This window comes from Pinus tabuliformis, chromosome 7, assembly GCF_031772625.1.
Source record: "Pinus tabuliformis cultivar Carrire ecotype Pingquan chromosome 7, CPIR1, whole genome shotgun sequence".
Classification (NCBI taxonomy): Eukaryota; Viridiplantae; Streptophyta; class Pinopsida; order Pinales; family Pinaceae; genus Pinus; species Pinus tabuliformis.
The window spans coordinates 300,131,469-300,155,961 of record NC_142293.1 but is presented as its reverse complement, the minus strand read 5'-3'; the positions used below and the strand labels follow the sequence as shown (position 1 = coordinate 300,155,961).

General features: G+C 36.0%; 2 protein-coding genes across 2 annotated transcripts; both read right to left on the bottom strand.

Annotated features, from left to right (window-relative positions):
• Window positions 1-2,761: 2,761 nt before the first annotated feature.
• Window positions 2,762-4,168, bottom strand: LOC149247053 (adenylate-forming reductase 06235-like). The gene has a single exon (XM_089443233.1). It carries the CDS (start codon window positions 4,166-4,168, stop codon window positions 2,762-2,764), a length of 1,407 nt encoding a protein of 468 aa, XP_089299359.1.
• A 17,781-nt stretch (window positions 4,169-21,949) lies between these two features.
• Window positions 21,950-23,722, bottom strand: LOC149247052 (clavaminate synthase-like protein At3g21360). The gene is made up of 2 exons (XM_089455818.1): window positions 23,106-23,722; window positions 21,950-22,550 (listed from the first exon to the last, which is right to left on the bottom strand). Exons 1-2 carry the CDS (start codon window positions 23,366-23,368, stop codon window positions 22,301-22,303), a joined length of 513 nt encoding a protein of 170 aa, XP_089311944.1. The 5' UTR covers window positions 23,369-23,722; the 3' UTR covers window positions 21,950-22,300.
• Window positions 23,723-24,493: the final 771 nt, after the last annotated feature.

Sequence of the window (24,493 nt, the reverse complement as noted above, 5' to 3'; positions counted from 1 at the left end):
AAATTAGGAAACTCAATCAAACACATAACATAACACAAATCATTTTACGTGGTAAAACCTTGACAGTATTTCAAGGAAACCTCCACGAGGCAAGGTATTGGAAATCTTATTGCTCAAGAATGTTTTCAAAATTTACCATTAAAACAATAAATAGTAATATGGTTATTTATATGTTTAATAGATTTTTATAAGTATTTCACTTTATTGTAGATTTCCAAAAAAAATAAAAATTTTCACCACGCCATGTTTGATTTGGTGTTATTCCTAACATTCAAAAATATTTTCAAAATCTACCCTTAAAACAATAAATAGTAATATGGTTATTTATTTATTTGATAACTTTTATAAATATTTCACTTCAGTGTAGATTTCCAAAAATTTATTTATGTAATAGTTTTTTATAAATATTTCACTTTATTATAGATTTCCAAAATATTTCAAAATTTTCAATCACACCATGTTTAATTGTTTTGTTATTCCTGACCTTCAGAAATATTTTCAAAATATACCATTAAAATAACAACAACATTGACATTACGCTGACTACCAACTTCATCCTCATTGTTGTTATTGCTTTAGGATGAGATGTGGGGCCGGTGAAATTCTCGTTTAAATGCGAACATGATTTTAACTTTCCAGATTGAAACCAATCCAAGGTGCCACAAACTAATACTACCAATAAGTTACATCGGATACACTGTTCATCTTCCTAGAAATGATACATTGATTGTTACTTCGTGAGTCATGGTACCTCTTTTCGGACGTAACACATCAATTTTTTGTGTCCCTCGAGTGCATTCCTTAGCAAGTGTATTTTTCACTTGTGGGGGAAAAAATTAGAGGAATCACTCACACGTGGCTAACAAGATGATCATTTGCTTTTATTTTCTGGTAGTGTAGCAATTCTAACAGTGCAGAATTTTCCTTTTCTCGGGGGTTGGGCTTGGAAGGGAATTTCATTTGTGAATCGATTTTTGTACGTCGGAATCTTGGAAGGCTGGGAGGAGTGAATTTGAGTTGTGGATATTGGTTGGTTGAGATGTAGTTGGGACTGGTGGTGGTGATATATATATAAAAGAGGAGAGAGACTCAAACCTATTTTTCTATCTAGGGATCTCGCCAAGATTTGCGGTACCCTATGCACTCAATTTTTTTCTTCTTTAGGGGACTTTTCTCAAATCATCTTGATCTTTTTTAGGAGTGTTCTTTGGGTGATTCATTTTCATTCATTGGACAATCCCTAATAAGATGTTTGTATTCATAACAACATGTACATCTAAAGGGGACACGTTCATAATCTATATGTTACTTCGAAAGACTATCTTGATAATAAATATCTATCGAAAGTGGAAGAGGATGAGAGATATTCATATAAACACAAATCCAAGCATATGATGTATACCTCCCTCTCTTAGTAGCCTATGAGACCTTGATAAAGTTGCCAATGGAATTGTCTATGCCTTAAGGGTTTCCTCCTCCCAAATTTCCTTTGGAAGAGAAAATAGTTAACCCACATTGGGGTAGCAAGAAAGTCTTCATTCTTGGATTATACTGCTCCCTCCAACATCGCATGAAGAGAATTGCATTGTTGAAAAAATATAGTCCTCCTTCAAAATCTATCTTCCAATCTAAAGAAAATGATTGGGAAGAACCTTTTATCCCTAGCTCTAGTATTATTTGACCGTGGAGGTTTCATTTATTTTGATCCTATCCAAGCAAATATTTTTCAAAGGGCCATAATATGATGAACTGATCCTACATATACTGGATATATTCTTCAATCTTGTTAGATTTAATGCCATATTTTAGATTTTGCACAGTTTTTGAAATGTAACGCCCTTGATTTCTAACTCACCAAAATACACTAACAAAAAATGATAAGAAGTCACAACCATTCTATTTAAAAAAACTTTCATTAATAAAAATTTGATATACTTATATTAATTTCAATTTCTTCAAAAGGTGGAAAAACCTATCAAACTCAGTTTGTCAAACCAACAGTGAGGACAGCCATCTCTGGCTGCTATCCGCGAATGTCAGTTGACACATCACTGTTATCAAGGAAAACCACGCCACCTGAAATAACCCGCTGGTGGTCCGTAAGGGAGCAGGCTTTCACTCCCGCCAGATGCCTCTGGGTCTTGGGCCGTTAACCTGTTTCCTTACGTCCGAGGAAGACGAGCTCTTAGCCAAGCAGAAGCGGTTTTAGGGCATACTCCAGGCCCATTATTAATTTCAATTTCACATTCATTTAAACAACTATTTTCCATTTTCTAACTCTGATAACAATTCTTTTAAAATCACATCTTCCAAGAATGATCAGACTTGAAAGTGAAAATCACATCTTCCAAGAATGATCGGACGGCAAAGTTAAGCTTACATGTAGACAGTTTCTCGTCATTCGAACTATATTATTTTTCTTCTCGAAAGAAAGTACTGCAAGTACCGCGCAGTTATTTAAGTGCTAAACTTATCGGAGCATATTTTAGTTTTGAATTTATGATTTTTTGAGAAGAAATATATGGTATTAACTATTAAGCCCATCCAAATTATATTAAAACCGAAAAACAAACCAGATAGAATATTACGATAAAGTATTACATTTACTGGAGGGAAGCCAAAACTAAATTAAAGATGGAAAACAAACCAAAGGAGGTATACACTTCCGTCATGTTCGAAGATTCTAAAGATACTGAGTGAAGATAGCGGAGGAAGCAAACAATACTGAGTGAGTGAGAAGCAGCGGGTAAGTAGTGCAGAATCAAGAGTCCCAGATTGGGCCAAAGGCTGGGATGCCCTCACTTTCACATCCATCCACCACATCCCTGCTTCCTCTTGGATTGCTGGTCACCATCACCACTTCAGCCCCCCACCTTCTCACTGCTTCAATTGTCATATCCGGAAGGTTTGGTCGACCTGACACCGCGGTGTCGTGGATAATCACCTTCTCCGAAGGGTAACTCTTCAACATTCCCGTAATTTCATCGCCGAAATTCTGCTCAATTCCCTTGGCCACCCAGATGACATATACATCGGCGGGGCACGGCTGCACAAGGAAGGAGAGGAAGACGCAGATGCCCGACCCCGTTGCCACCACCACCACTCTTTTATACATGTTTATCAGGTAAGGCAATCCTGCAAAGTGAAGGCCACGGACCCACAAGTGTGTGGGAGGCTCCGATACGAGTCGTCGGGTGAAGTCCCCAACGGCGCCGGCCAACATCATGTGCTCCTCCTTCCCGTCGGATATAATCCCAAACGCGTGCCATTCCGACAGAGGCGATCGGCTGATTCTGCCCATGATGCCTGATTCTATTCCGCCTGGGAACTTGATTAGGCTCGCGTGATTGGAAGGTGCCGACACTTTCACCGGAACTCTTCTCACGCACACCCATGGCAGGATTATCAGCAACGTTATGATTACAGTGAACCAGAATTCCAGCTTCTTCACGAGATTCGAACCGCGAATGTTATAGGACTTGTCCAGCGGATTGTAGCTTGCAGTGAGTATGACGAATGCCCAAAGCATAGCGAGCGCAGTCCAGCCGGCGAAGCGGTGAAATCTTTCGAAGAGATTGTGGTGCAAGTGACGTACTACAGGACATGCCGCGAGTGAGGATATGAACAGCAGGCCTAGAATAGTAGATGCAACGGCTATAATCTCATCAGAACTGCTTTCACGGTGGGAGAGCGTTTGGGTGAGCGAATAAATGAGCCACAGCTTCGACGAAACACCACAGCCGCCGTGTATTCCTCCCACGCACTGCAGAAACGAAGTAGCCGCCATCTTTACGGGGAGTGGAACCCATGACCATCTGCCCAGCACCTTCACTGTGACCCAGAAGATGCATCTCAGAAAAGCCTCGCTTCGGCAGAGCACGGAGAGGAGAATGTTCCCGATGGAGAAGACAACGGCATTCTCTTTAGCGTACGGGAAATAACCAGTGGCTGCTGCTACCAATCCAAGTATGTTCAGTGCCAAGCACAAAGTCAGGAGGCCGTAATAGACAGTAAGGAGGCCGTGATCTAACAATATCACTGACAGACGCGACTCTGCGGGCTTTGATTTCTTGGACTGAGAAGCGTGAGGTGATAGCGGCAAGGGGTTCTCTATGTCGCCATGTTCATGTTGATAGACAGTGAGCTCATAATCCTTGTTGTCGCCCATATCTGCAGCACAGAAATTGCTGGTTGCAGAACTATGCGTTGTTGGACTCTGCGAGTTGTATGAAGCAAGGCTCGAGGACGAAGAAATATCATACAGAATTGGGAGGCTGCGCTTTGATAGTTTTGTTTGATGTGTATATAATTTTTCACTTTAATAGGGTGGGAAAATCTATCTGAAGTTAAGTTGTTAATTACCCAGCTTTGCATATATAATTTAAAAATGGAAAGAGAATCTTTTCTGTTTATTATTTTTATTTTTATCTTTTAACCGAGAGGAACCCTGCAACCAATAAACCTTCGGAACTCTTAGTTATGAGATACTCACATTATTTTGATAGCCAATTGAACCGCCTCTAAGATTTTTGTGTTTTATTAATAGTTATATAAAATAACATAAAAATATTTGTAATAACTTGAGTTGAACATTACATTTAAGGTTTTTTTTAAATGTTAGTTATTTTATTTAATATGAGGTATGCATTTTTATTTTCAATTATTAACATTAATTAAAAATTTAAAAAATAGAAAATAGGGTTTAACTTTTAGTTATTGTAATGGTTGGAGATGATTTTCTAATTAATATATGGGAAATGTCAGAGAGGGGTTGTGGTGATGGTGGTGATGGTGGTAATGATAATGAAAAAAGGTAATGAAATAGTAATTATAATCAATTCAATTTGTTATATTGTAATTGTAGTTTTAATTTTATTAATAAAATTATAAAAAATAAATTGGAAGAAAAAATCATAATATGCATATATCATTAAAAAAAAAAATTAAATACAAGGATTTAATCATATATAGCTATAAGATTTTATAATTCTATATTTAAATTTAATCAATAAACATATAAAGAGTAAATAATTACAATAAATCCATAATTATAATTTTTTTAATGTTGTGTATATATAACATTTAAAATTTTAATTAAAAAAATATGACTCTGAATTTAATAATAGTTAAGAGAAATACAATTTTTTTCTCAAATTTTATAGTTAAAAAGATGTTTTCATCTTATCATATTTATGATCTCTCTAAACATTATTGATGCTTCTTAGATCCAAAATTAAAATAAATAAAAAATATAAATACTTAACAATATCAAAATGCATTTACATATATTAATAAAATTTATTTAATAATTAATTTAATTTTTCAAAAACTAGCATTTGCACCTAATGTTGCAAAGGAAACGCCGTAAGGCATAGTGTGCGGAAGAATATTGAAATGTGAATGGGGTTTTTTGAAAGCAAGGGTCGATGATAATGAGTTTGAATTGAGGAAGCCATGCTGAAAACCATATTCGGGGGTTAAAGTGGCTATGAAATAGAATAAAAGTAGTCATAAATATCCATTGAACTTGTTTAGATACCTTAAAGATTGCCTAGTTGAAGGTGAAGTTAAACAAATGAATTCACGCAAACAACAACTAGGTATCCATATTGATATACAAAATTTTAAGGAGAGGTATGTTAATCTTTTCAAACAACATTCTAATGTATTTTCCTAGAAATATGAAGACCTTAAACCATATCACATTGTGATGAACTGAATCCCTGCTAGGATATATTCCTTATGACGCAGAGAAGCCACAGGTGGTTGATAAGGAGGTGAAAACAAATGCTTGGGCTCATGAAGGAGCTCTATATTTTCCTCCAGCCCACACTGTTCCTATGCCTATTATATTCCATGGCAACATCGTACAGAGAGACATCTCTTGTTCATTACTCCTAGTATGGTAATATTGACTAACTCTGCCTGTGTCACAAATCATATAAAAATGGATTTTAGTTAGCTCCGTGGTCCTTGGAGAATAATAATATATACAAATTTTATCCATCATGGCCTCTCAACAGTCCAATTACTTAGCTAATTGCAAACCTATCTTGAGACATTCTATATGATGCCACTTTTATTACAGGGATGCAGAAATTAGAGTTTAGAATGGGAATTGTGCTTCAACGTTATTTTCATTCAAGCGGCATTTGTGCCAGCTATGTCCTTTGGACAATTATGGCTATTCTAAATGGTAATGTTGTGTCAAGTAGTATGTGCTAGCATTTTTATTTTTATGATGAAAGCTGCATATTATATCAGTTTAAACAATCATAATATGATTTTCATGCTACACTGCAATTTTTTTCATAGGCATTGAATTGTTTTTTCTGCAGAGTATCCAGAAGTCTGAATGCCCTAAATAATTAGAGCTAGCAGAGTTTTTGGCCAGAGTTTTGGCACTTCTTGAGCGTTTTGGCCAGAGGTTTGTTTAGAATGAGAGTAAGAATGATGATGAGCAAACTTGGAATAGCTTCCCATCCAACTGTGGCAAAAAGGATGCCAATTGCTACACAAATTTTCAAAGGGACAGTCTAACCCCAATGCAGCCACCTTGGAAACTCTCCAAAACGATATGCATCTACAGCTATGTAGTTTACAATCTCACCAGTGGCATGTCTTCTTCTTCCTAGACTAGACAGCCAAAGTTGTTTCTGATATACAGCTGCCATCAAGGCCGAACACATTCGCATACCTGCGCTTCTGGAATTGAAGTATTTTTTTTTCTGTTCGCTTAGGTGGGCCAATGCATGTTCTGAATGTAGGGAAGTCTGAAATTCTGTTGACTGTCATTCCATGCGCTTAGGAAGTTCTGCTGTTGGAAAGTTTGATTGGGCTGCATTGAATTAAGCAAGGCTGAAACATTATTGTTGACGTTGTAGCTGTAGTTGTCCTGCATGTTGTTGAATCTCTTTGCAGGGTTGGTTTCATCGTCCCCATATGCTAAGGAGAGGGTCCTCTTGAGAGAATTGAATTTGTTGTCATTCTCCGCTGCTAATTCTTCTTGTTTTGGGACAACTTCATATCGACAATCGCTAGTGTTGTCATTGTTATTGCTGAAATTGTTTTGAGAGAGGTTGGAGGACTGGACTTGAGGTAGTCTGCTGCTGTTTCCATTGCCATCCATGGCTTCATCGTTTAAAAAACCATCTATGAAAGGATCGTCACTCTCCAACAACCCACTGAAAGAGAAAATTTTGGGCAATTGTAGTTTGTTTTGCTAATCAATATCAGGAAAAGAAGCCATCACTTCATCTGCACTCAGTGATTCATCTCGTTCTACCCCTTGTACTCTCTGAGAATGACCATTTTTCTTGTAAATTCAGCACAACACCCAATCATCAAGCTGGACAACAAAAGTGCCATCAAAATCAACAATACCAATTTTAGTTGAATGAATCAATTCCTATTCATAAAGAATCAAAACACAAGAACTGTGAAGGGAAAATCACTCATATTGATCAATATTCAAGAAGACATCACTTTGTAGGGTGTGTTATTTGTATTTACACAATTGATTTTTTTGGAGTAGTCTACCTAGGCAAAGGAATTGCCCAGTTTCCGTCACCGCCCAAAAAATCGTCTGGCTCCGGTCGTCGGCAATTCCTTCGTCCTCCGCCACCCTCCCCTAGCTCTGCCACCCTCCATCCACTGCTCCACTTTCATTTCCTGACATTTCTTGACAGATCGGATCGGAGCTGGCAATCCTGACATTCTCTGACAGATCAGATTGGTGTTGGAATTGCTGCAGCGGAGAGTTGATGCCCTTTCCAATTCGAAATGGAGGAATTGCTAAACTGCGGGCTGCTCCCCCAACCAACACGACTCGGCCTCTGTAGCTCACGCACCTTCCTCCTCGACTCTGTGCCTGCAGCTCACCACAAAACTCCGGCCCAAGCAATTCCTCCGCTCTGCAGCTCACCACCCAGGGGACGTCACCTTCATGTTCAAGTGTAATTGGGTGAGTGCTGATTTTTAATATTTGTTGGTAAATTGAACAGTGGGTGCTTCACAAGGAGTCCATCCACCACGAGGTGAGCAGAGTTCATTCTATCCACCACAGGCTAATGTTGAGGCATAAGGACATACAGTTAAGATTAATTGTGAAGCCAACCCAGAGTTTTTCTTGGCTGCTCGTGGTGATGTTGCAGTGCTTGCGCTGGAAAACGCACATGATCCTCATCAGGTATGTTCATCAGTTTGAGCTACTTTATTTGAAGCTCGCTGAAAGAATTTGTTCATCTGATAATTGATGGTTAATCACTATCCTTATTCCCCTGTTCGATGGAACCTTTTGTCAGTAATGGATCAAAGTAGATTCATGGGGCCTTCGAGTCAAGGATGAAGCTGGCTTCCCAACGTTTACCTTGGTGAACAAGGCAGACATGCTCTGAAACACGGGGATAAAGAATGGGACTAGGTAAAACTTTCTATTTCCCTTTTCCTTTTAGTTTCATTGTTTAATATAGCCTCTCCTCTGGATATGTAGAGAAGTCTTATTCACTGCAATGCTATAAACCACCTTAACTCAGGGTTTCGGAATGCTAGGGTCTTGGGCATTATGGGCTGCAATAGAGCTATTTACAATGGTGGTCCCCTAATCCATAGTTTTTGTTGAGTGTTGTTGAACAGATATACTTGGCAGATTATAATCATGACAAGGCAGAGCAGTCTGTTTTGTGGACCTTAACTGTAGATGTTGGAAATAGGTATCAATCTCTGAGGCCTGTGAACAACATTAATTTGAATATGGATACGAAAGCTGCAGATAGCCATGTGGGAGGAATACGTGATGGAAATGAACTCATCCTCTTTGAGTGGAAGAAACAGAGCAACCAAAAATGGAATCTCCAGCCCATCTATTGTAAGAAATCTAACAATAACAAGTTGTCTTTCAAGCTCTTTATTGAAAGCATCATCATTTCTGTAAGTTTATCAATAGAAAGGACGGAGGGTTCATGCTACTTGAAAGTTTATCATTTCTGACATTTTCTGTAAGTTTTTCTGGCATCATTTTCCACATTCTTTTGTTTGCAAGTTTGGGTGTTCATCATAAGTTTGCTTGGCCTTGCACCTCTTGCCGAACGTATAGGCTTTGTCACAGAGTAAGTGAAAAATTGCATGGCATATGTACATAGGTTACGTGTAATCTATACCTTATACTGCAATTGTTTATACACTTGGAATGGTCACTGCAGTGCAGTGACTTCATAAAATATTATGTTTGTTGGTTCTACAATCTGATGTTTTATTGTAAATTGTTGTAGACAAATTGCATTCTACATTGGACCAACAAGTGAGATTCTTATATGTATATGGACTATGTACTCATATTTGTGGATACAAGATATGAGCTAATTGATATATATGATAAAGTGTTTGACATTTCGAAGTAACTGATGCAAATATATTGTTAATTAATTCTCCTATAGTTGGTGGGCTTCTCAACGCCACATGTGGAAATGCAATAGAGATGCTCATTGCAGTGTTTACACTTTACCATGGGAAGACCAATGTGGTCAAGTATTCTCTACTAGGCTCTGTTCTTTCCAACTTACTTTTTGTGCTTGGCACATCTCTCTTTTGTGGAGGAATTTCCAACATGAAAAAAGAACAACGGTTTGAAAAGGCATGTGATACATTTTTAGTTTTTCCTTAACAACCTAGGCCACCAAAACAAGTCCGACCTGCTCATGATATTCATTCATTAAGGCCTAACCATGGGTGTTGTATTGCTATATGACGTAGGTTATTTCTGGAATCGACTCCAGTCTTCTCATGATGGCTTCACTGTGTCTCATGCTACCCTTAGACCTTCAACAATCTATGGCATATAGTGAAGCAGCTGCATCAACATTACAACTGTCTAGAGTCAGCAGCATCATCATGCTGATAGCTTATGCTGCATATTTGTTCTTCCAATTAAGGACACATATACAATTGTTTGAAGAAGGCCCAGAAACAAAGGAGCTTTTTCTCTGAATCCTCAACAGCAAGAATTCTTTGTCTTGGGTGGTTCCACTCCATCCCCATCTCCATATACATCCATAATATTAACTCTGTTGAGAGACAATTGAGACTTATAGGAATCTGAATTCAGCATTTTCTTGCTCACATTAGTGTAAATCTCCTTGAGCACAATTTGGAATGCACGCAATACATTTGTATTATCCAGAGCCAATTCAAAGTCAAGTGAATCCATGCATGATTGACTACAAGCAATGGCTTATCTAATCATGATTCAGTGTTTGGAGGCTGCCAATTTGACTTAGAGGAAGAGGTAAGTGACGCTCCAATGGTAATTGGGGATCTCCTTCTAGATTTGCAGGACACTGGCTTGGAGCTTGCAGCTCTGGATGAATCTACGTCAAATGGCAAAATTTTGTATCATCTCAAATCGAAACTAGAATGTGTCTTGGAAAGGAGAGGCAAAAATGGTGATTTTTGGCACTCTAAATTTCTCGATTTCTAAGTGCCATTGTCTGATAGACGGCGCGATCGTGTTGAAAAGTGGCTTCACTGCAACACTGCAAAATTTTCTGGGAATGCTGATGTACAAAATTTGCAACTGGAGGCAATTTTATCACTTGCAGAACTGAAACAGGGACTCTCTGTATGTGTTTGTAAATGTTCTGTATGTTTTTGGCGATGTGTTCTAGAGAAGGGCCATTCCTCTGATCACTCTTGTATGGGTAACCATTGTTGCGATGAAAAGTGCACATATTTCTCTCTTGAATCACACCAAGGAAATGAATTGGAGGAATGCCGAAATTTGATAGGTCATGATGGGAGTCATGATTGCAAAAAGAAAAATCATACATGTATGAAGCTCTATTCTTTATTTGATAAATCATCTAATTGTAACAAATTTTGTTGCTTGAAGGTTGGCCATGAAGGTTACAAATTGCTACAAATTGGCAAATGCCTACAAATTTTTCATTATAATAAAATGAAAAGTTATTTGCAGGTGGGATGTTGTCTTTTAACAAGTAGACTTCCAAGGGTTGCCAAACTAAAGTCCCCATATGGATTATTAAGCAATGATGCATTTGAGATTATGACAAATTCTATATCAGCATATTATTATACAACCTTAACTAATGCATTGACTAGCTTTTCCATTAGGCAATCAACTAGTGTAATGGATTTCACTTCGAGTGGATCTTTTCCAATATAATTGACTACAAGCAATGGATTATCTAATCATTTGACTATGAATTCTCATGGTGAATCTGATACAAAAATTCCATCTATAAGGGACATTTGTCTTCTCCAATGGTTGACTAAGACAATTGAAGTTGTCGATGTTAATGTAGGTATGATAAATGACTCAAGAAAGACTTGATAGAAATCGTGTGTTATTGTTGCTTTCATGGCATGTATCCTAAAGGAATTGATCTCAATAGACATTCAGATGCACAAGTTTAATCTAAATGGGAGAATGATATGACTAAAGAGTGCAATTCCTTTGATGAAAAATAAAAGTTGATACTTAGTTCCCTAGGCATAAAGAAAGAATGTGATTAAATGTCTAATGGTCTACAAGACTAAATTTACCATCTGCAAGTGTTATTGAGAAACATAAATTTACTCATCACAAAAATCTTCTCTCAACAAGATCATATTCATATTGACTACATTGAAATCTTTGCACCTACTACAAATATGAACTCTTATCTACTTATTCTTTCACACATTATTCATTCTGTATAAGAGTTATAACATACATCAATTGGATGTCAATAGTGTTTTTTTACATGGTGTTCTCACTGAGGAGATTTATATGGAGCAATTTTTTTACATGGTGTTCTCAATGAGGAGATTTATATGGAGCAACCCAAGGCTTTGAGAAGGGCCACAATCTTGTTTGTCTACTAAAGAAATCCTTTTACACTTTGAAGCAAGCCTCCATAGTGTGGTATAAGAAGATTGATTGATTATTAGTTTTGGTTTCAAGCATCATGAATTTGATTGTAGTGTTTATATTTTGCAAACGATGATACTTACATGTTGGTGACTTAATCATAAATTGAAGTAGTGTCAACCTAATTTTGGGTTTGAAAAAACAATAAATAGAGATATTTACAATTACAAACCTGAGTGTGTTGTATTTTTCCTTATGGAAGCAAGTTTTGCAAATGGATAACAATATATTTATTTACCTAAATATAAATCGCCATTCATTATACATGTTTAGGATGGAACACTATAAACCATTTTTGGCACCATATCAATCAAGAGAGAAATTGACTGAGTGTGCCTTTGAAAATTAATGGTACTCAGTACAAGAAGACTACTGGAGCCTCATTTACTTGATTCATAGCATATTTGATATATTATTTGATGTTAGTGTGGTCTACAAAATCATGTAGGATATGAAAGAGAGTTGCTTAGAGGCCACAAAAAGGGTTGTTTATGAAAGATACATATTAGCACAATATGAAGTATTGCATTAAGAATATGAAACTAGTCAGTTACTTTGGTCTTGTAAGAAGCAGGCAGAACTATTGACCACTAAAATTGAATATAAGGGTGCATTTAATGTTGACAAAATCAATGTGAATCCACATAATGGATGAGGTTGGCTTCTCATTTGAGCAATAGATTCAATGTATTATGCAATACAAAATCTTCTTGTTCATAGTAAAATAGTGTATGTGGAGTCTTCATGCCCATTATTTGACAAAATAAAGATATTGTGAATCTTCTTGTTCATAGTAAAATAGTGTATGTGGAGGCTTCATGCCCATTATTTGACAAAATAAAGATATTTTGAATCTTATTTATTGCAAGATAAGTGATCACATCATTAATATTTTTGCAGAGTCATTAACAAAAGACAAGTTTACGAAACTTTGAACTATGTTTTGGATTTAAAAAATTGCAATCATGGTAGAGTGTACATAAGACAATTTCACCTCTAAAAAGTTTCAGATAGTTGTGTTGACAAATGAGCTTTGAAACATCAATTTCATCATACAATTTGACCTTTTATGGATATTGTTGATTCACAATGGAAGGTCAAATAACTAATTGGTTAGATTCGTCCAAGGTCCCCAAGTTATGCAAGTCGAAGTATCTAAGATAGGTCCCCAAGCTTTGCAAGTCAAAGTATCTAAGATAGGTCCCCAAGCTTTGCAAATCAAAGTATCTGAGATGAAGATTCAAATGCATTTAAGATTATTAACGTTGACTGTTTTTCCTATTTTAGATGAGTTACATTTAATTTTAAGCCATATATAAATCATACCGATTGTCTTATCATTAAAATTATTTAGTTATCCATTTTATGTCAAGAAATTCTTACTTGTACTTCAACACTGTAAAGATATGATATCTTTGAACACAAAATTTTCTTGAAATTCATTATTCTTCGTTCCTGTAAGTCCACAGCTCCCTAACAATCATTACCATTGACTTGAGGACATTTAAATAACATTGTGATATACTTAAAACCCTAGTTTTAAAAATAAGACATAAATTCCTTGAGAATTCACTTTCTTTAGATCCTTTGAAAGCTCATTTTCCATAGGAGTTCACGATTTGTTGTTAACTATCCTCGGCTACACTTGGAGATGATACAGCGCATAGCAACCTCCCATGAAATAACAACATAAATCTTATAAATCAGACAGAGCAAATCAACATTGCCACGAAATACCCGAAGTATCATCATCGCGATTACTTCATAAAAAGTGCCAAACATAATACAAAGAACAATAGTAAAAACAAGCACCACACACATTTGTAATAAACTTTTATTATTATGGGTTGATAAAGAAACAGAGGATACAGAGCTATACAGAGGCCAACCCCAGTCAAGTCGATCACAAACAATGAACTATGATCATCCACAGGCCAACTCCATTGAATTTGTTATACAATTATTTACATATTTTACATCATCAATACAACGGTATAAGAAGTGCAAGTGATCAGAAGTGCCAGTGGATTCAAATAATTTAAGAAAGGAGGAAGCACTGTATTAGCTGATCCAGTGAAAACATACCACTGACTAGGAATCTCTAAACAGAAAGGTGGGGTGCAGTTCCTATTCGATGAAGGAAAGAAAAAAATACCAGCAATTGCCCCAAATTGTCACCTCGTGCTGTACCAATCTCCTACCAAATCACACTCCTTTCAAATTCAGATGTTCAGCAAGAAGTCCAGTAGTATCCAACACCTTCTCCATCAGTCTGCCCAATTCTTACAAATAGACTTTGGATCATGCCTTCTACTTTCAAAGGAAACTCCAGTGGCTAAAAGGAGTATTTTACTTCCTACAAGGCCAAGAAGTGCTAAGAATCTATGTCAAGCACTAGAATCTATGTTAACACTGTGATTCATCAATGGTCTTTACCTCTGTAGTTTGAAGAGTTGTCATTCTGTAGAAAAAAGACTATTTATCAGCTTGTAATTTGTACAAATTGTATAAGCAATTCTAGATTAGGTGGATTTAATTCCTTTCTCCTACCACCACTGTAATTAGCACTGTCTTCTTTTAGTTCTACCAATTTTACAGACTTCTCTATGATGAGGTCAATTTCACAATTCCTGGGTCATCAAATGACAGGGCCATGTTCAGCCAGTGTGGTGAATATTTCTCCATTTCTGGTCTTCTGTTCGATGATCAACAAATCATATTTGGCAAATCCCAGTGGTATTGTGCTTTCCAGATCTTGGCATTATTGTACCCAATTTCTGTCTTTAGCAAGGTAATTGTCACAGTGGAAAACAGATGAACGACGATGGTTTTTAGAGAACCATCGTCCATACATACTGATACAACCTTCAAAGGCAATTACTTAATTCCATTGCAAGAGGCCCAAAATACAACATCTAAGAATAGGATTTTATCAATCCAAGACTATAGAGAAAACACTCTGAATTTGATTTGAAGAGATCACCAAGGGAGAATTGGATGGCAGGTTCCCTTGGAGGAGATTTTGTATGCATACAGTTGTCTTTTACTTGAAAAATTGTTAGTCCAGTTTCTTGGCGAACAACTTCTACTGTCTTGGCATCAACGTGGTTTCCAGCTGTATCAGTCACATAGAACACATCAGCTACCTTATCACCCCGCGTTGACACCTCTGCTTTTGTAACTAACATCCCATTTTCTCTAAATATGCGAGTCACCTCCGACAGAAGCCCAACACGGTCGTTGGTGCAGAGTTCCAGTCGCATACCCTGAATTCATAAAATATCATCAACAAAACTCACACTAAACTGACTAAAATTTAAAAAGGATCAAATTTGAATGCACCGGGAATCCCAAGTCTTAGGGTTTTGAATAAATTTCCCCCATGGATTTGATCCTTGGACTCATACCTCTGATGTTCTTCGTCTAATGGTAGCCTCCAAACACTGAATCACATGCTGCTTCTCTGCTTCTGAATACACAGGGCAACCATCAGTATGCCTGATGTAGTACTCCTGTATCACAAAAGAGAAGAACGGAAATAAATACCCCAAATCTTCTTTAACCTAATTTAGATTCAATGTTAATCCCATTAGGGATGTGATCTGAAACCACCTATACCTGGTTTAACAAAATCAAATTAGGAATTAAACATTTGAAAAAAAACAAAGATCCTATGAAAAGTCAAGTCGCTTGTAAGAAACCAAAATGATGAGATAGTAAAACCGTATAGTGCATATTCAAATTACAATTACAGAGATCAAGAGAGAGCTCATTGAAAGCAACAAAGATCCAGATCAAAAAGCAGACAAGTTTACACAACATCAAATACCTTCTGTCCTGCCAATTACCAAACAAATAAACTGTATAATCCCCTGAATCTCTACTAACTTGCAGCTTAGCTGTTCCATGAACAATGAGACACTTGAAAAATTTATCACAGCCTCTAGCATGTGGACGTATCCTTGGCAAACGTTTGAACTTGGTAGTGAGAGGATTGACAACAAATAAAGTAATGTTAGACCGAGCCACCAAAAATAAACCATCACAGGCAGCCTTGAGACCTAGGGTCTTCATGCCCATTATTTGACAAAATAAAGATATTGTGAATCTTCTTGCTCATAGTAAGATAGTGTATGTGGAGGCTTCATGCCCATTATTTGACAAAATAAAGATATTGTGAATCTTATTTATTGCAAGATAAGTGATCACATCATTAATATTTTTGCAGAGTCATTAACAAAAGACAAGTTTACGAAACTTTGAACTATTTTTTGGATTTAAAAAATTGCAATCATGGTAGAGTGTACGTAAGACAATTTCAACTATAAAAAGTTTCAGATAGTTGTGTTGACAAATGAGCTTTGAAACATCAATTTCATCATACAATTTGACCTTTTATGGATATTGTTGATTCACAATGGAAGGTCAAATTACTAATTGGTTAGATTCGTCCAAGGTCCCCAAGTTATGCAAGTCGAAGCATCTAAGATAGGTCCCCAAGCTTTGTAAGTTAAAGTATCTAAGATAGGTCCCCAAGCTTTGCAAATCAAAGTATCTGAGATGAAGATTCAAATGCATTTAAGATGATTAATGTTGATTGTTTTTCCTATTTTAGATGAGTTACTTTTAATTTTAAACCATATATAAACCATACCGATTGTCTTATCATTAAAATTATTTAGTTATCCATTTTATGTCAGGCAATGCCTACTTGTACTTCAACACTGTAAGGATATCTTTGAACACAACATTTTCTTGAAATTCATTATTCTTCATTCCTGTAAGTCCACAACTCTCTAACAACCATTGCCATTGACTTGAGGAAATTTAAAGAACATTGTGATATACTTAAAACCCTAGTTTTAAAAATAAGACATAAATTCCTTGAGAATTCACTTTCTTTAGATCCTTTGAAAGCTCATTTTCCATAGGAGTTCACGATTTGTTGTTAACTATCCTCGGCTGCACTTGGAGATGATACAGTGCATAGCAACCTCCAATGAAATAACAACAGAAATCTTATAAATCAGACAGAGCAAATCAACATTGCCATGAAATACCTGAAGTATCATCATCGCGGTTACTTCATAAAAAGTGCCAAACATAATACAAAGAACAATAGCAAAAACAAGCACCACACACATTTGTAATAAACTTTTATTATTATGGGCTGATAAAGAAACATAGGATACAGAGGTATATAGAGGCCACCCCCAGTCAAGTCGATCACAAACAATGAACTATGATCATCTACAGGCCAACTCCATTGAATTTGCTATACAATTATTTACATATTTTACATCATCAATACAATGGTATAAGAAGTGCAAGTGATCAGAAGTGCCGGTGGATTCAAATGATTTAAGAAAGAAGCGGGAAGCACTATATTAGTTGATCCAATGAAAACATACCACTGACCAGGAATCTTTAAACAGAAAGGTGGTGTACAGTTCCTATTCGATGAAGGAAAGCAAAAAATACCAACAATTTCCCCAAATTGTCACCTCGTGCTGTATCAATCTCCTACCAAATCACACTCCTTTCAAATTCAGATGTTCAGCAAGAAGTCCAGTAGTATCCAACACCTTCTCCATCAGTCTGCCCAATTCTTGCAGCTAGACTTGGGATCGTGCCTTCTAACTTTCTTGCAGTTAGTGGTAACTTTCTGCTTTAATAGCTTTCTGCTTTTGGGAATGTTGCACAAGATATATCAACATGGAAAGTGTCAAACTGTTAGTAGTAACTTTCTGCACTGACAGCTTTCTGCATATGAGAATGTTGCACAAAATATATCAACATGAAAAAATATTTTTAAATCATTGGCACTCTAAGGAGAGGCTTCAAAATCGATAAAAAAAAAGTTATGCAATCTCATTTCTGATAATAGAAAAAGAACAGACAGTGGCAGTGAACACAACGAACCAAGTGAGTCAAAATTGTTAAGGCTTCAGTGTGTAACCCCGTAGTTGGCATGAGAGCTATCTTACTTGATAGCAAAGGGATGACTACAACAATTTTCGAGGCCAATACAATTTGGCGAGATGCAAGTAATAGAAAAGAGAGGTAAACTCTAGCCTCTCAGCCTTTCATTTCAAATTGAGTTGAAATGTGGTATTCACAACTTATTTGGCAGAATTTATAAAGAAAATGTTCATATATGAGAATCAAGATTTTGACTGGTATATTTATGTCAATTGTATAATTTGGGAATATCTCAAAATTTGATTATCAGCAGAGGACCAATTCTTTGACCCTTTCCTAATTGTCATTTTTGAAATATTCCTGCCATCGTCAAAAGTTCAGATGGTTTTGAAAAGACGTGCTCGCTACTGGCGTCTAGTTTATGAAGTATCATGAATAATTCCAGCTCTCAAATGCTTTGAATAAATTAGTTTCAATCATACAAAGAGAGAGGACATAATAAAATCGAGAAATCTGAGCACTTGGTAGTTTCTGACACACAAAAATTTTCTCATTTCAAGGAGAAGATTAAAGAGAAGGCAGAGCACACCGTGAATGGTACATGTGAGAGTTATGATAAACCCAGGGAATTACACTGTGATTGGTACATGTGAGAGTTAGGAGAGAGGGATGATACGTAGGAGAGGTAGGCCTTCAAAAAGGTTGAAGATTAAGAAGAACAACACACGGATCTGAGATGCAATATAGCACACTAGGCTTCCATTTTATACAATTCCCACAAACTGTGGACAAATTTTTTGTCATTCATTGGAAGCAACCAATAAAGCATATATTTTAAAAGTAAACCAAAGAAAATAACTCATAACAAGTTAATGCACAAGTAGAGAACAGAGATTTACAATTTTGAAGTCTTCTCCAATCTAATGAGCCCTGCAATTTCTTCAAAGATAAACCCAATTTTCTGTAAGGAAATATGTGATAAGATTAACAAAGATCTTATTAACAAAACGTAAACAATACTCAAAAGACCAAAAACCAGAAAACCAGGAAAAAAAGATAACCCTAAAAACAAAACAAAAAAGTAAAAGCAAGAAACCTGGCCTAGCCCAAAGCAAGAAACCTGGCCTAGCGCTCCTCCTCCTGCAGAAAAATCCGCCCTAAGCGGCTCTCCTCATCCATTTGGCGCTCCTCCTCCTCATGCAGAAAAAGCTCGTGCACAAAAAGGTAGACGGACGGATGCGCTAGGTTTAATTGATTTTTTAATGTTTTCTTTGGACGGCAGATAATTGTTCAATCATCTAACAATAGATCTGACGGTTAAGATTATGACAGAAAGACATTTAGGGGAATTCATCTCAGAGGGAAACGCCTTACGGCGTAATTAAATTTTTAAAAACAAATATAAAAAATTCAAATAAATTCTAAATATAAATTTAATATCTTAACTATAAGTTAAATTATAAAATTAATTAAAATTTTGATTAATCAACTTTTTAAGAACTTTTTCAGGCTAAAAAAATCTGAATTTATCTTAAAAAAAAACTGAATTTATCTAAATCTATCCAATAGTGAATATATCTAAAAGAGTTTTCCTATTTTATTAAAGACACGGATAAAATGTTACATCATATTAAATCGAAACTCAACGTTGTAAAAACTACCTTGTATAATATGATAGCCAATTTGAATTACCTCAAATCTGTATGTTTATATTTACCTAGTAATTATTGATTGACCTACCACAATTGATTGTCTAAGTTAAGGATGGTACATAAAACAAGGGTTAATATCTTCAATAAAGATACACAAATAATAAACTAGCGATTGTCTCAAAAGGTACAAAGAGAGGTCGATAAGATTATTAAATTGGAAGTGTTGAATTTTTTTAGAAGAGTTAATTGGTTTGTGGAAAACCTTGTTTTCTTGGACTGGATCATTGTGAAATTACTTTTCTTTAAATGTTTTGTTTATATCTATATTACAAGGAGCACATTGAATGTCTTATTTCATTTTAGAGTAAGTTAATTACCCAAAATCAAGAGGTTAAGTTAATTACCCAAAATCAAGAAACCTTTATAGATGGCCAAGCATATACGAAGCTTGCTAGTGACCGAGGCAATAACCACCATGACTATCCCCTACCAATATATTTCATTGAAAACCATAATTGTATATTGCATTTAGAAAGTCAAAACATAATATTAGAAAACATGTTGATATATTGCTATTAAAAAATTAATTCCATTAGAAACCATGATATTATTATTATTATATCATGTTGATATTATTATCAGTTTTTAAGCGCATGGATCTAGCTGAAGTTGAAACTTTATGCTCATCAAATCCCTTATTTTTCTACTCAGAGCTGAGTGTCGAGTTGCAGGTGCATTCGTGCATTTATTTCACAAGGCCAAAGTCAGATTCGTTGTATTCCTTTTCGGGAGAAGCTGTCTCTGGCGGTATGATAGGGCCCTTGTAAATCTTGTGTACTCCAACGAAACACTTCAAGGCTATTGAAGTTGGTGCTCAAATAAATTTCACATGTCTAGAACTATAGACTTCAAGGAGGCTAAGAGTTTGGAATAAATTGTGATATTCAAAGTGGTGGATTGTCTTTATTTTTCATTTCCCCATTATTATGGTAAAAGGGAAAAGGGATCTAGCTGAAGTTATTATGGTAATGATATCTCGAGGCTGTTATTTTATGGTATTTTTATTTTAGTGAGGAAGTGGGGGAGAGTGGTTGAACATTGAGAGAGTCGTACAATCTTTAGTCGGCTAATGGATATGCAAATCTAAGGATGTGTAAAGGAATGGCGGTAGAGATTCAAGGAATGAATTGTTCGATGAGATTCAAAGAGTTTTAGAGTCTTTAATTTTTGGTATTTTTGGTAATTTTGAAAAAAGAAAATCTATAAGAGAATTTAGTAATAAAAAAATAACAAGATTCACTTATTTTTAATATTTGACAATTTTGAGAGGGAAAAGTCCAAAAAAACTTAATAATCAAAGAAATAACAAAACGAAAATCACTTTTTAAAATTAGACCAGAGAGATTGATGATGGAGACAATTCTAGACCCATTTCAAGAGTTTTAAGTTCTATTATTATGATCAATCTAACAAAATATAAAATAATAATGTTTCATGTTTCTGAGCAAATGACTCCCCGTAACATGAAGGACTAGGGTTTCCCTTGGAAGCATCAAAATTTAGTCTGATAAATTTAATAGGAAAAGAATACGGGCAAAAGTTTGATAAAATTAATAAGAGAAGAATACCGATGCAAGAGAGAAGAGGGAGTCCATATAGAAAGAGAATTTAACAAGAAAAATGAGAAGATTGAAAGCTACCGCCCTTAGTCTTGAACATGTCTTTTCATATTTTAATTAACTTTACTTTAAAAGCTATAATTTTCAATGGGGATTTTTATGGATTTCGTTTTTATGTCTCTGACTTTGTTTTGATTGGCGTTAAAAGATTATTGTTAGAGACGTTTATTATTTTGTAAAGAATTTGGAAATTTGGTTAAAAATATTGGTACTTTTTACAGACATTCTACACATTTCTAAATGGGGAGTTTTTTTTAAGGGGAACTGGGGTTCGAAGGTATAAAATAATGGGAATAATATGTTAGAGATATATTTTATGTTGTTGATAAGCAATTTTTTCCAAAGAAATTTGATTTATAAAGGGAGTAATTTGATAAGGAATTGCTTATTGAGGATAGTCATTTTTCATTCAAATTTGGTTTTGGTTTTTGTTTTTTGTTTTTTGTTTTTGTGATTATGGAATTGTTTGAATATTTTTTTTTATGGTGGAAGTGGAATCAGCACTATCAAAAATTTCTGAGCACCCAAAATTCTGAAACTTGACAGTTATAACCAGGATTTCCCAAAATTGTGAAACTTGACAGTTATAACCAAGATTTCCCAAAATTTCCACCTGATTTTATCAAAATTATACCTGAAATTCCATTGTTTCCAACAAAAATGTAACCTCCTTTAATTAAAAATATCTGAATTTGAATACGGAAATTTAAAAAACCAGAAGGGTTTGCTGATCCATTCGATAACTGAGTCTATATTAAAGAATATCTCTACTCATGAAATTAAAAACCAAACATAAATAGTTTAAAAAACTATACACTATAACGCATATTTCAACTGTGAAAGAGTTATGTAGAGGGAATGCAAATAGTTATTCTTTAGATACAAATAGATGCAATGCAAAACTCGTTACGTCTAAATCATCTTGATGTTTAGATACAAACAGATGAAATGCAAAACTCTTTACGTCTAAATCATCTTCCTGTGCAAAAATCTCAGGTTCCTTCTCTACCAGAGAATAACGTCTACTTGCACATAGCAACCAGTACTTGACGTGGAGGCTTCGAAGGTCTTCTCGCATGCTGAACAACCAGGTTATCCAGCAACAATACATCCCCTTCCTCTCACCTTAAATTTACGCACTCTTCATCAACAATGGCCTTGAATGCCTCCGCTGCTTCACCAGAAATATGACACCCATCTCCAAAAGACAGTGACAGGTTTCTTTCGCCATAGCCGGTTATGGTGTTAAACCAGACTCGCCTCCCTCCATATCCCTCGAATGCTCTGATCGCCTCCCGAGGGCCGAACACGAACTCAGCTGATCCGTCCTCTAGGCACTTAAAGTTCGTACAACCCATCACCTCTACTGCTCTGCTTATCATTCATTCAAATGCAGAGGCATTAAACTTTGAAAGCAATAATAACTGAACAACAAAATGAAAAATGAGATGATGAGCTTAAATGCAGTGAAATAATAAAGTTATGACAAAGCCATGTGAACCTGAGGTCTCATCTGAAGATCATGTCAAGTTGATACCCAGGATTAATACCCATCCTCAAACTGTGAAGTTCGCACCTCCAAAATTGCCAGATAAAATTATATGCACCTCCAAAATTGCCGCGTTGGTACCGAAGTTTGTTTATATAATGGGATGTTTATTATCAGAATTGTGTGAAAGTTTAGGGGAGGCTAGATAAGATTGGGGAAATTTAATTCCCAACAAATTTTCATTTTCAACCCTTCCCAAAAGGTTTAAATTTATAATGTAAACTGAGACCAAACCCACTAAAACCAACTAATATACACACCATGTGAAACCAACTGGTATACACACCATGTGAATTGAGATTCTGAAAGCTATACCAGGTGGTACTTTAAATGGACTTACGCTAATTAATGCCTTCTAGCAGCTACATTGCACTTACCTCTTTTTCGCCTCAATTGGGTCGTTCGTTTCCAGAAAAGTCTGCCAGTTTCCGGTAGAGAAGGAAGCAAATGTGTTTAGGGTGGGAGCCATTACTTTAGACATGACCAACCCTGTATCCTTCACTCTTCTTACAAATTCAGGCATTCTGACTTCCATTCGCTGCGCAATGCCTTGGCTGAGAGCTATGGCAGTCTCTCCACCCGTGGGAGGTGCAGTCTCGCAGAAGAAAAACAGCTTAGACGGCCACTCATCCATCTGCATCGAACCATTGTAACAGAAAATTGAATAGTAGACAAAGATGGAAAATTGGCACAACACAAGTTTCAACTTCAGCTAGATCCATGCTCTTAAAAACTGAAACACCCAACCCCAAAATTCATGGCCATGTTTAGCTATAGGTTCATTTCCATCTTGATATATTAACCCATAAATGAATAATAGACATCAATCCATTCTAGCTTGGGTTTTGGTAACTATCCCAAGATTTAGAAAACCCCAAAACTTTGGGCATTCTAATTGGTGAGATGGCAGTATTTGTTGGGAGAATTCAAATTAACACAGCAAAAGAGAGAATTCGTTCCTGGTTTTGGAATATTCTGGAGATATGGAGGATAAGAGGGTAACCAAATTCAGTAACAGCAAAATGTGGGTCTCAAAAGTGGAGTAACAGCAAAGCGGAAAATTTGTTGCAGAAGTTTTTAAATTCAATTGTGGCAAACAGAAATTGAATTGAAAAACAGAAAAGGGTCATTTTATTGTATAGGTCTCACATTGAATAATAGAAAAGGGGCAATTTATTGTATAGGTCTAAAATTGAATAACACCAAAGGGGGAAATCTGTTGTAAAAGTTGTTGAAGTTCACTTGGTACCAAATAATAGATTAGGGAAACAAGGCATTGAAGATTTGTATTTCAAATAACATATCTTTGTACATCTATCAAATAACATATCTTTTATATATTTCCTAGATATTATAAGAGGCTGAATGATATTTTGACTTGTTCTTTCATAACGTTGCTCCTCCCACCCAAACGCTTTAACAAATGAGCTGAAATCTGCGGCGGATCTGAGAGGGAATCCTCTGAAAAGCAGAGCGCCGTGATCCGTGAGTTGACGTTGTATCCAATCTCTGTTATTGCGTATGTTGTGGGTTACATCTGCAATCCCTCCTTTGCGATCGTGGGAGGTAGCGCATTGCTGAGCAGGGAGAAGAACCTTGGGGAATAATCTGTTTTCTTCCGACGCTCCTGCAATCGTCATCTTCTGCTCTGGTATTCGACCTTCTAAGAAAGTGTGCATGGTTGCAAATGATTCAGATGCAATCTCCATGTTCTAAATTACAAAACAAAATACAAAACTCGAGGGAACCTTGTGCTTTTGCAGAA

Coding starts and splice junctions, on each gene's coding strand:
- LOC149247053 (XM_089443233.1), bottom strand. CDS start 4,168: ATGGGCGACAACAAGGATTATGAGCTCACTGTCTATCAACATGAACAT.
- LOC149247052 (XM_089455818.1), bottom strand. CDS start 23,368: ATGCAGATGGATGAGTGGCCGTCTAAGCTGTTTTTCTTCTGCGAGACT. Junction 22,551..23,105: donor CCAATTGAGGCGAAAAAGAG/GTAAGTGCAATG, acceptor AATGATAAGCAG/AGCAGTAGAGGTGATGGGTT.